This window comes from Cannabis sativa, chromosome 6, assembly GCF_029168945.1.
Source record: "Cannabis sativa cultivar Pink pepper isolate KNU-18-1 chromosome 6, ASM2916894v1, whole genome shotgun sequence".
Classification (NCBI taxonomy): Eukaryota; Viridiplantae; Streptophyta; class Magnoliopsida; order Rosales; family Cannabaceae; genus Cannabis; species Cannabis sativa.
Genome location: NC_083606.1, coordinates 4,011,464 through 4,025,295, shown reverse-complemented (window position 1 = coordinate 4,025,295; position 13,832 = coordinate 4,011,464). Strand labels below are relative to the sequence as shown.

The following is a 13,832-nucleotide window of genomic DNA, read 5'->3' as shown; positions in this document are numbered from 1 at the left end:
ATTAATTAATTCTTTCTTTTTCTTTAATTGGGAATTATTCAACTCATAATATATAACTACTCTCTAAATGCATTAATTCACTTGAAAAAAGCTTCAATTTCTTACAATATTAATTAACTAAACCAATTAATTCTTTCATCTTCAATTTCTAAATTCAAAACACCAACCCAAAATTGGAAGATTATTAACAAACGAAACTATAATAATTCAATATACTAAAATACATTGACTGTAATCACAACATTAATTGAAACTATTAATTAACCACAAACACTAGAAAAGATTAAATCCATCAACCTCCGAATCCCTACAGAGTTCGTCCTTGAGTCTCCGCCCTGAATGTTCTCCCTGAGAACCTTGCCATGCCTCTAGTCTTGCCTCCTCCCTTTCCTCCTTTGCCTCTTCCTCACATTTTTGCTTCCTTTCTTTCTTTTCTCTCTCCAGTTGTGTTATTACCACCGTTGGATTAGGTTGCCATCCGCAGCTTGCCTTTTCTCACCCTTAGATTAGATTACCTTTAATTATGAGAAAAACTGATTCAATTTAGCCAAATGTGTTTGTTTGGCTATGGCGCCAAATTTCACACTCTTTTTAAGGTCAAATTAACACTACCTAATATTCTACATCCAACTCTTCAAAATATATTTCCACAGCATCAAATAATAACTATATCCTATTATTAAATTTAAATAATTTTTAAAAATTTCTCTTAATATTCTTTTTACAGAAAAAGTTAAAAAACATAGTACAAATATATATTTTATATAAAATAAATATTATTAAAATTAAGAGTCTTTAGAAATTTTTTTACAGCATAAATTTAAAATCATAACAAAAAATTGATAAAGAAATCATTGAATTTTTTATTTTATTACATTGGAATAGTTTTTCCTTCATTTTTAAAAATAGTAGAAAAAATATTTTATTGGAACATCATTCCAATACTTTAAAATGCAACCAAAAGGAATGGAATGAAAATTGTTTTCTTTTCATTCTATTTTATTTCAATATTTCCAACCAAACGCCACCTAAAACTGGAACGATTCTCATTCCACAATATTCGGTCTTCTACTTACGTGATATATTTACACATATTGTACGTGATATACGTACAATATATCACTATAATATACGTATACTATTATAATAATAATAATAATATTTGCCCATATTATTATATAAAAAATTAATAATTAATGATAAATATCAACATTATTATATCACACATATCACTATTATTATACCCACATAAATAATAATATTTATCAAAGTTAAATAATAATTAACACAATAGAATAATATCTATATATACTTATTAAGCATTAAGCACATGCCAAGAAAAGTCATTATATTTTCACAAAAAAAAAAATCTCATATAAATTTAAATCCATAAATATGTAAAATGACAAAAATACCCTCAATGGTAAAATTTACAGAAATACCCTTTCGAGTTAACAGATATTACAGCCACCATTGCCATATACACTACATTGCGTTTCCCATGAAATATCTATTGTAATTTTTAATCAGAATTTTAGTTCACCTGCCTCAAAGTTCAATAAAAAATAAATAATAGGACTCACAAATAACCACAATAATTTGAACTCCACCATATAAGCTCAACTCAATCTAAACAAATCCACAAACTAATTTTTCAATATACTTGCATCATTTAACCTTCTCTACTAATATCAACAACAAATGTTTTAAAATCAAAATGACTTAATTAGGCTATAATGTTAGATTTAAGTAAGGGAAGATGAAAAAATCATTTAAGCTCAACTATGTTATAAGTTTTTTTTTTTACATTCCAAGAACCTTAGTTTCATTACAAACTATCCGGCCAATCCCTACTTAATATAATACACAAAAGAGATTTATATTGTTGCAATCCACACTAAAATTAATTTACTATTCATTTTTTCTCTTCTTCTTTTACTTCTTCTTTTTTTTTTAGAAGAAAAAGATTGCAACATATTAAAACATTCTTTCCACAAGCAAAAGTAATGTAATATAGACAAAAATAATGGCTTAACAACTAACACAAACAAAAAAAAACTAATTAAAAATTTGTAAGATCTCCCCCAAACTAAATATACACATTGTCTCCAATGTGAAACTAAAAAGCATAGAGGAAGAGAATTTACCTCAAGACCACGCCACATCAATATGGCGGTGGTGGTGGCGACGGTGGCCACTGATATGGTGTGTACTGCGTCGGATATGTGAAAAAAGTTCTCTACATCTGGGCTCACCACTAGTCTCTAGACCAACTCATTCAGTTGATCTACCTGAATCCTTTCATCCTCATGTCGCAAGGCCATAAAGTTGTTGAAATTATTATTCATGCTTTGCTGACCTTTAATCAAATACGAGTTCTGGGCAATAAGATATTGTATGTAAGGATCAGGTCCACCACTCCTAGCAGGCATAGGGGCTGCTTGAGAACTGCCGCCAAATTGAATTTTATTAAATTTTATAGTCTCTAAATTTTTTGTATATTTTTCTTTTTTGAGAGTAAAATTTTTTGTATTTTTTATTTTTTTTATGAATCTTACTTATATTATATCTATATTAGATAGAAGTTACGTTAAGAAAGCAATCTCAAAGAGAAGACTACTAATGTTAAGAAAGTTTTTAAAAAAATTATATATATTTAAGGATTTTTAATTGTGTGGCTTGAAGAAACACAAATAAATAAGATATTTAAGAATTCTTAATTGTTTGCCTTAAACAAATACAGATAAATAAGACACCTCCTTGTGAATTCTTTTCTTTAGACGTGTGATCCATGTTTAAAGGCTTCATATGAATCTAAAACAACTCCTGGAACTATAGTCCTGCAAGAGCCAATAGTTAAAATTGTAAGCCAAAGCTCAAAAATATGAGAAATGACTCCAAACAATTCCAGAAACCTTTAGCTTCACTCACATTGGCCCGTCCTACCAAAATTAAATCATCGGCAAAGAATAAGTGAGTTAGCACCGGGCCACCCCTACTTAACTTAATACCCTTAAATACACATTTTGCAAGATCATCTTCCAAGAGTCTAGATAAAACTTCAGCTGCACAGATAAAGAGGTAGGGAGAAAGAGGATCCCCTTGGCGAAGTCCACAAGAGGGCATAATCTTGTCCACCATTCCTCCATTAAGGCACACATTTAGAGATGTAGTGGAGATGCACTGGGTGACCCAATTAGGAAACTTCTGGGAAAATCCATACCACTCAAGAGCTTGATTAATGGCTTCCCAGTTTAACCTATCATAAGCTTTAACAAGATCAATCTTTATTGCAAAATATCCCTCCTTGCCTGTCTTCCTGTTAAAAGAGTGGATAATCTCCTGTACTATCACGTTGTTATCTTGGATATTCCTCCCCGGGACAAAAGCCGCTTGAGTAGGGCAGATCAAAGAAGGGAGGATAGGCTTTAGTCTGTTTGCAACTATCTTGGATGTTAAACTCTATTCTATATTAATAAAATTCACTAATTAAAGTGAATAATATTGTATTAAGAAAAACATAGTTATATAATATTTTGTATTAAGAAAAGTAGTTTTAACATCCATTTGATGCAATTCTAAATCAAAATACGCAACTAAGGCCATAATAATTTTGAATGAATCTTTAGTAGAAACAGGCGAGAAAGTTTCAGTGTAATCAATACATTTTCTTTGAGTAAAGCCTTTTACCACTAAATGTGCTTTAAACCTTTCAATCTATCCATTTTTCGTTTTTAAAATTCACTTACAACCTATTTATATAAAACCATCAAGTAATAAAACTAGCTCCCATGGAGTCAATCTCATCATCTGTAGTTGCTAACCATTTTGAAGATTGTGAACTATTAAGTGCTTCACTATAAGTGACAAGATTCATAAAAAGATCAATATCATTATCTCCTTCTCCAAAGTCAATCCTCCTTCCTTCCAAGGCTTGCACAAATCATCCCAAGACACATAACCTGAACCACTAAAATCAGCCACCCCTTTCCAACGAAAAGAATGACAAATTGCATTTATTTGCTTCAATACTCTCTTAGGCAACATTATAATCTGAACCCAATAAGAGTGAATAGAGATTAATACCGAATTGATCAACGTAGCCCGACCTGCATACGAAATATGCCTAGAACTCCATACTCTTATTCTAGCAACTATTTTATCAATTAAATCTTCACATTCAGCTGCCTTTGAGAGTCTTTTATCACATATAGGTATGCCTAAATACCTGAACGACAAGTAAGAATTTTATTGCAAACTACCAGCTTTTTACAAAAAACAACAAAGCACAACTAATGTGTTATACTTAAACAATCTAACCACTCAATATCCTCTATACTAGCTTTCTCTTTTTTGAATTGAGAAAACCTAAAACAGATCTTTCTTTGCAAGGTGTCTATGTTTATTACTTCTTTGTTGGTAGTTAAACAAATCAAATGAATGGTGGTCGGCTAGCACCTGGATTTTCGGAAGTGTCTTTCACTTGTGTTGTGGATAAGAATTATTTTGGATGTAAGAGGTTGTGTCAAAGATGCATATAATCATATAAATATTGAATTTTGTAATATCTGCTAGTGACCTTGTTTATGTAGATATTAATTAAAGTGAAATGGGAGAGACAATAAAGATTAAAGAGAGAAAGGCCCTAAACGTAGTGATAGGCAACTTACTTGCCTTATGAATTGATCCACAAAGTTCATGGACTTAATCGTGCAGAAAACTACTTCAACAACATGTCACAAAAGTTAAAAAACACACCATGCATGTATATGTTGCTCTTCTAAGGAGCTACGCCTCTTGACAAAGCAGAAGGCAATCAAATCAGCTTCTGCAAACTTTGCTGGTATATAGATTTCTCTTATGGTTCTATCTCTAGTAAGCTCGTAGCTAGTTAGACAAATCTGGTTGTTCCTCAGTTTCATTTGGAGTTGTGTATGTACTGTCATTCTTCTCAATTGGTTCAAATCCTTTAAGCTCAATTTCAAACTCTGCCAAATATTTCCTGTTGCCAGATGAATCTACATCAGATACCACACTGCTCTTCACGGGTTTCAAGTGAGGAAAATCATTTTTATTAAACACAACATTTATAGAAATAATCACCTTTGGGCTTCCCATTCTGGTTTATGCAAATTCTATAACCTTTTGTGCCTATAGGATATCCTAGAAACATGCCTTTGACAGATCTAGCATCTAGCTTATCATTGGATTGATGTACATATGTTGCACATCCAAACACTCTCAAGTGTTTCAGGTTTGGTATCTTCCCATACCACATGTCATAAGGTGTCTTCAAGTCTATGACTCTATTAGGACTCCTATTAACAAGGTTACAAGCAGTAGCTAAAGTCTCTCCCTAATAAGGCTTTTCCAACCCCGAACTAAGAAGTAAACACCTCACTTTGTTCAAAAGGGTTCTATTCATACGCTCAACAACTCCATTCTGTTGTGGAAAATTCATAACTTTCCTATGCCTAGTTGGCTAGTTATCCCATGCTCATTACACAATCTATCAAACTCGGTATTGATGAATTCTTAACCTCTAAATTTATTTTGTTTTCCACCTGAGCTTTCCATATCTTAAATTGTTCTAGACACTCATATTTGGTCTTAAGTAAATAGGTCCAAACACATCTACTGAAATCATCAATAATAGATAAGAAGTAGTGTTTACCTGAATGTGTTAAGATTCTACTTGGCCCCCAAAGGTCAGCATGCACATACTCTAGGACTGCCTTTGTGTTGTGAGTTGCTGCTGTAAACTTGATCTTGTGTTGCTTGCCATAAACACAAGTATCACAGAATGGCAATGCACATGTCTGAAGCTTTTCAAATATGACCCCCTTCTTGTGCAATTCCATCATGCCTTATTCACTCATATGTTCGAGTCTTTGATGCCATAGCTGCATATCACTTTCTAAACCTTGTATTGTATCTACCTCAGTCACAGGTACGGTTTCACCCTTGAGTACATACAACCCATATACTCTCTTTCCTTTCATCACAAGCATTGAACCTTTTGTGATCCTTAGGCTCACAATTAAAGACTTATAGCCATGACCTTCATCTTCCAAGGTTCCAAGTGATATCAGATTCCTCCTCAATTCTGGAATGTGCCTCACATTATGCAGAATCTTCACTTCACCATTGAACTGCCTTAAAGCCACCGCACCAATCCCAACAACCCTGCAAGAAACATCATTACCCATTAGTACTCTACCACCATTATTGGTTTCTTGAAAATCAAAGAAAGATTCTTAGTGGGGACACATATGATAAGTGCATCCTGAATCAAGGATCAACTCTATACTATTATTATTTTCTAAAATAGAAAATAATTCCCCATCTGAACTTCCATCTCCATGCTATCAGCCACAGTTGTAGATTCTTTTCTTTGATTTCCATGATCATTAGATTTTGAGTATTGGTTCTGGCTTCTTCAATTTCCTCCATCTCTGCAATTTCCTCTGGCTTCTTCTCAGCCACCAACTTTTCATCTCCGAGTACCTTTGCCACATTTTGGTGCATGCACAAGTATACCTTTCAGACTCTCTCTCCATAGTGTGAAATCTGTAGATCCATCAAACTTCTCTAGTTTGAACCTTGCCATCGACATCCTCCTTTAGCTGTAGTCTTGTAGAATTCCTTGATGAATTCTTGATGAGTTCTTGGTGCGGAAGCAAGTGATCTTTGAATCTCCCTTGGTGATCGAAGAACCAAGTTATAATTTGAAGGAAATTTAACTCTCATACATAGGAATTAACCTCTGTAATTCCTGCTTTAAGATCACACTTAAATAAACAAATCAAGAACAAAAAACCAACAAACACATTAAACTAAAAAAATATAACACAGATGAATCTAAATGACTGTCAGACACAATAACACACGAGATTTATATTGGTTCCGATCCTAAGTTCGATGTGAACTTGTTCATACTCTAGTTTAAAAGCATTGCCACCAATCTTTATTGATAATGATAATTAGTGATATCAATCTCAGGAGCTACAAGAAAATAATCACAGTAAGTCATCCATGGTGTAATCCCTCAACACTCATTAACTCACTAACTCGAGCCAACATAAAATACAATGTCGCTCAATACAATTTCCCAATTCCAGCTCTCTCTCTCTCTCTCTCTCTCTCTCTCTCTCTCTCTCTCTCTCTCTCTCTCTCTCTCTCTCTCTCTCTCTCTCTCTCTCTCTCTCTCTCTCTCTCTCTCTCTCTCTCTCTCTCTCTCTCTCTCTCTCTCTCTCTCGCCTTTATTCTTGTGTTTCTTCTCTTGCGAAATGAGAGAAGTAGTTTTCTTTATATAGGCCTAAGGACTTAATACTACTTGCTGTCATATTTGACAGTCAAACTAGTTAAAGACTAACTAACTAACTGAATTTTAGTTGGGGATTTAAGGAATAATACCACGTAGGATATGAATATGATGATAAAGGAAAAGATTCATGAAGGAGGGTAAAATTTGAAGGTGAGAATATTGGAGTATGAATTTCGATAGGGAAAATTGTAATTATTACCATCTTTGATACATACAAATGTTGGGTTTGTTATTATATGAATATACCTCAAGATAGAACGTTTCTACTTTATAAATTTTTAGTATAAAAATTTAAAATTTACATATTAATATTAAAAAACAAAATTAATATTAATTTTAGAAGAAAAAAATTTTCTAATTAGATGTATATCATATTTATTGAATTAAAAAATGGCATCTCAATTCTAAATTGCATGATAATGGCTTCGATATATTACATTTTTATTTATTTTTTATTATATTGGAGTACTAAGTCCTAAATAATTTGTGTTTTTTCAAAATTTAGAATTTTTGTCTTTTAACTTTTTTTTTTCGTAAATAATTGATAACCATTGCATTTTAATCAATGAAGTGAAAAATAAAATCAAAATAGTGTGGGTGTGTTTTTTTTTAATTATTTTATCTTTGTTTTTAAAAAAATTTTAAATTAATTAGTTGGTTAGAATTTGAGATATTTTTCTTATATATTAAAAAAAAACGTTATATTTAAAAAAGGAAATATATCTTTTATATCTTTATATATTAAAAGTGCCTATCTAACGGCAATTCTTGGTTTAACGATTCTTGGTTTAACGATTCTTTTTTTATTTAGCCTTACACGATTAACTTAACAGACTGTTAACGTTAAACGTTAACAAATAAATAAACCCAATAATTAAACCCAAAAAATTAAACAATCTTTTTTTAAATTAAAAAAAATATCTTACCCACATATCTCTCTAACAAATCCTACCATTTTTGAAATTTTTTTACACGGCTAAATTCAAATTTCAAAAAATAAACCCAATAATTAAACCCAAAAAATTAAATAATATTTACGATTAACTTACATATCTCTCTAACAAACTACAATTTTTTTAAATTTTTTTACACTGCTTCATTCAAATTTCAAAAAATAAACTCAATAATTAAACCCAAAAAATTAAACAATCTTTACTATTAACCCATTCATCACCCATACAGGCAAACACAACAAAAGCCTCTCTCTCTCTCTCAATTTCACCTACTAAAAGAGAATGCAATCATCAATTGTTAATTCTCATTGCTTTTGGTAAAATTTACACATTTAATACTTCTTTGTTACTTTTGTTGTGCTATTTTGAGTGAAGGTGGCTTTATAATGAGCAGATGAAATTTTAATACTTCTTTGTTACTTTATAATCGAGACTTTGAGAATTGAGGGTTCCTTATTTGTCTAATTTACACACGCTTTGCTTATTCTTAATTTTGTAATATTTATTTTTCCAGGTCAAATATGTTCTTGCTGCTATTATTTTAAGAACTGTAACAAATGCAACATATATTATAACCTTATTATTATTGTTTCCAATATGTTTCAAATCTCTCTAAATTAAATATTATTTATTTTTTATTCATTTATTTCCTTCCGAACTCATAATATAATACTTAATATAAAACATAGCATATGTGCATCGCACGTAACATGGTAACAATATACTAGTATATATATATATATATATATATATAGCCCAAGCTGTAGAAAAAAGAAGTTGAGAAAGAAAGAGAAGAGAGCTAAACAGAGATCATAGAGCATGAATGGTATTGAAGACTTTACATCAATCACAATTAGACAAAAATCCTTAAATTTATCAATCTCAATAGTTCAAAGAGAATTTTTAACGGCCAAAAAAGTTCAGAAGACACGATTTAGTACATATCAAAGTTCAGGGAGAAAAATTACTAATTAACAAAAAAAAAAAAAATCAAAAGTTATTTGTGATAATATACATAATTATATTATAAATTAGTTATTATTGATTATTAATGGAAACGGTACAAAATGTGTTATTTTCAAGTAAAATAATTTAATATAGTGTGAAATTGTATCTAAAATTTAATGTGAATTATTGAAGTTGATTTAAAAAAAGTAAATTTTTCACAGAATTGATTGTGCAACAAAATGGTGTAACCATTAAAGATGGTGTCTTTCAAATTACAATGGTTCTTGAGACTAGTTAGTAAAATCATTATTATTTGTGCTTTAAATTATATGTAATGTGAAATATGGTAATTATCTATGGAAAAAAAAACATTTCACAACTTAAAAATGTAAGCAATCAAAACAAGATCATTTTACATTAGCACTAACCAAACATTGGGTTTAAATTAGTTTATGTTGATTTAGTTGCTATACTTTTTTAAAGGGAAATTTACAAAAATACTGGAATTTAGGTTAACTTTTACAAAAATACTGTCACACGGAAATCTTTACAAAAATACTGTTTTTGTAAGACACCAGTAAAACACAAAGCAGAACAACTCAAAACACCAGTAGAACACCAATAAAACACCAGTAGAATACCAGTGAAAACTTAACACAGTATACTACAGTATGAAACTTATAAAAAAATACAGTAAAAAAGTAAAAAATACCGCCTGGCAGTATTTTTGTAAAAAAATAGCAAAAGTTAGTATACCATGTAAATTTCCCTTTTTAAATCAAATTGAACTCCTCTCATGCGACCATTATTTGAAATGGACCTTACGATTTAGCCCAATCACTTTTATGGGCTCCCATAATGGGCCTGATATTCAACTACGAAGGCCCTTTTTCTCTAATACCTTTCTTTCTCCAATTTACCATTTATTCATCAATTTTTTGAAAAATAATCAATTTCTTAACTAATCAACCTCCGAATCCGTACAGAGTACGGCCTTGTCTCTTCAAAGCATAGACGACGTCCATGGCGGTAACAGTCTTCCGGCGAGCGTGCTCAGTGTAAGTGATGGCGTCACGGATAACGTTCTCAAGAAAGATCTTGAGTACACCGCGAGTCTCCTCGTAGATGAGACCGCTGATACGCTTAACGCCGCCACGTCTGGCCAAACGGCGAATCGCCGGCTTGGTGATTCCCTGGATGTTGTTTTGACATTTGAAAAAAAAAATAGTCTAATTTATTTTATGGTCGTCTATGTAGAAATTTAAACAAATTTAACATGCTTAAAACATGGTTCAAAAAGTTACTTAACATGCCTATAAAATAAAAGAGTCTTCCCTCCAACAAACTATCTTAATATTATGTTTGATTTTGTTAAAAAATATTGAGTTTCATTAAAACTGAATTTATTGTAATTAAACTATGCTCAAGTGAAGAGACAATTAGCAAACTTAATATTATGTTTGTTTTTTTGTTTTTTAAAAAATCTTAATATTAAGTTTGATCAAACACAAAATGATGTCCCAACTGTTTTTTTTCCTATTAATAACTAACATAACGGTAATATAAAACTAAGTAAACACACAACTTTCTCTCTTTCTCTCTTTTTTGTCTCACTTTCTCAGAAAAAACACAGTCAAGTTTTTCTCCAAGAACAATGGAGAACAAAACATTATTGTTTGGTAACGTAGTGAAGAACAAAAATCGAAGGACAAGAATGGAACACATTTGTCAGAGACACAATACTTTCCGAGCCCCAAGGGTTTCGCAGGGTTAGGCCGGTGTTCATGTTTGACGGCGGTGTCAAAATCGAAGGACAAGAATGGAACACATTTGTCAGAGATCGCGGGATTCGAGTTGGTGATGTTCTTCTCATGAAAACTACTCATAGTCATAGTTACCCTTACTTAATAAATCTCAGACTGATCAGATTAAAAATCCAACCTAACAACTATGACAAAACTCTAGTTACTCCTCGTCTGCCTAATCCTAATCAATCCCATGATCATGATCATGATCATGATGATTTTCTTGATTATGTGAGTTTTCAAATTAAACCATTTTTGTGTATGAAGATACTGAGCGAGGATGATTTGAGAAGTGATCATTTTCATCAAATTGAAATGCCAAGAGAGATTGGAGAAGTGATAATGGAAAAAGCAGAGGATTTGATTGAAATCTTGAATGAAGATGATTTTGGGGTTCTTGTTTACGGGAAGAGCTATGATATTATTGAGACTAAGTTGAAGTTAAGAGCTGATGGTGAAATTTTGTTTGGTAAAAATTGGTCCCAATTGGTTGATACACGTGGCCTTAAAGCTGGAGATGCTCTTCTTTTCGGGGTTGATCTTCGTCGACGTGGCATCATTACAGGTAGTGTTCGAGCTAAACAAGATCAAGGTCAAGATTTTGTTATCCCCCAATTCATCATCATGGTCATACTTAGCTTAACTCAACTCCTACATTTTGTTCTTTCTTTCTTTCATAGTTATGTTTTTGAACTAATTAAGCACATTTTGCTTTATATATCTTGAACAAAGTTTAATATGCAAGACTTAGTTTGAAAAGGGTATGTTGATTTATTGGGTTTGAGAAAAAAATGCATGAAATGACAGATTTTTGGTGTTAGTTACAAAACCAGTTGTAAAATAGCTGCAGAAGACTAACCGAAATAACTAACTCAATATCAAGACAAGCAGTTAGTTAACAACAGTAAAACAGAAAAGAGTAACTAACTCAATATCAACACAAGCAGTTGAGATATTTTTTCATATATAAAAAAAAAAAAAAAACGTTATATTTAAAAAAGGAAATATATCTTTTATGTATATATATATATAGCCCAAGCTGTAGAAAAAAGAAATTGAGAAAGAAAGAGAAGAGAACTAAACAGAGATCATACAGCATGAATCTACCACCTGGTTACGTGTTCGCACCCAGCGAAGAAGAACTGATTGTTCATTATCTTGAAAACAAGGTTAATGGACACTCATTACCAATGCACATCGATGAAGATAATGTCTACTTGTATAATCCATGGCAACTCATACGTAAGCATATATACTATATATCATTTATATTATTATATTATTATACTTGGCTGGCTCTTAATTATATATTAACTATTTTTATATATGCAGAAAAATATCCATTGCAGAGGTTCGATGAGGGTTGCTTATACTTATTTAGTCCGCTACATAAATTATCAGAAGGTGGAAACAAACGACCTTCTCGATCAGCTGGAGACGGACACTACAGAAGTTCGAGATGTTATCCAATAATCTCCTCTGAAGGCAACACAATTGGCTACGAAACACATCTAAAGTTTTATATGGGAAAACCATCTAATAAGGATGATGACGACAACAAAACTAATTGGCTTCTAACAGAGTATAGATTAATGAACAAACAACCAAACAACAACAACAAGACTACTCTTGATGAATGTGTTTTGTGCAAACTGTACTATAATGGAGATGGAGAAGAAGATGAAGATGAAGATGAAGATGATGAGAGTAGAAAACGAAAGAGATTTACTACATCTACAACAACAGAAGAAGATCAAAAAGAAGAAGACAACAAGAATAATGATCCTCTCTCTCTGTCACAACAACAACAACAACAACAACAACAACTAGTAACAGCAGCAGCTCCAAATATTATTAATGATGATAATCAAATAGATCAACATGAATCCAATCCTCCTAATCCTAATCCTAATCCTAATCTATCAGTAGAAGAATGGGAATCATATTTCAACATTACTCTAGATCAACATTTAGAAGAAGAAGATTTAGAAGATGATGATGATACACTTTTCTTTAATCAGCTCAACCAAGCAGACTATCCACCGCAACACTACTTCGATGATCCACCATATAATCTTGCTCCACAACACCAACACAATCATAATGATATTGACAATCATATCCAAAATCTTCTTCAACTTCTGAATCACAACTGTGAGAATGAGAACCACAACTCCAACAACAACATCATATTCTAAGTGTTTCAATTCATTTCTATTACAACCACAACAACAACAACTTCAATCAATACAACATCAACTAATAACATAATTAATTATTATAATTTTCTCATAAACACATGCATTGTAATTTTCTTCAACTATAATTAACACATTAATCATGTAATCTTCAGTCACATTTAATTAATACATAAATATATATTAATTAATTCTTTCTTTTTCTTTAATTGGGAATTATTCAACTCATAATATATAACTACTCTCTAAATGCATTAATTCACTTGAAAAAAGCTTCAATTTCTTACAATATTAATTAACTAAACCAATTAATTCTTTCATCTTCAATTTCTAAATTCAAAACACCAACCCAAAATTGGAAGATTATTAACAAACGAAACTATAATAATTCAATATACTAAAATACATTGACTGTAATCACAACATTAATTGAAACTATTAATTAACCACAAACACTAGAAAAGATTAAATCCATCAACCTCCGAATCCCTACAGAGTTCGTCCTTGAGTCTCCGCCCTGAATGTTCTCCCTGAGAACCTTGCCATGCCTCTAGTCTTGCCTCCTCCCTTTCCTCCTTTGCCTCTTCCTCACATTTTTGCT

The 13,832-nt window shown here is 31.5% G+C and overlaps 1 protein-coding gene across 1 annotated transcript; it reads left to right on the top strand.

The window, feature by feature from the left end:
• The first annotated feature begins 11,985 nt into the window (after positions 1-11,985).
• LOC115694863 (NAC domain-containing protein 41-like) lies at positions 11,986-13,413 on the top strand. Its single transcript, XM_061116888.1, has 2 exons — positions 11,986-12,275; positions 12,366-13,413. Exons 1-2 carry the CDS (start codon positions 12,131-12,133, stop codon positions 13,229-13,231), a joined length of 1,011 nt encoding a protein of 336 aa, XP_060972871.1. The 5' UTR covers positions 11,986-12,130; the 3' UTR covers positions 13,232-13,413.
• The last annotated feature ends 419 nt before the right edge of the window (positions 13,414-13,832 follow it).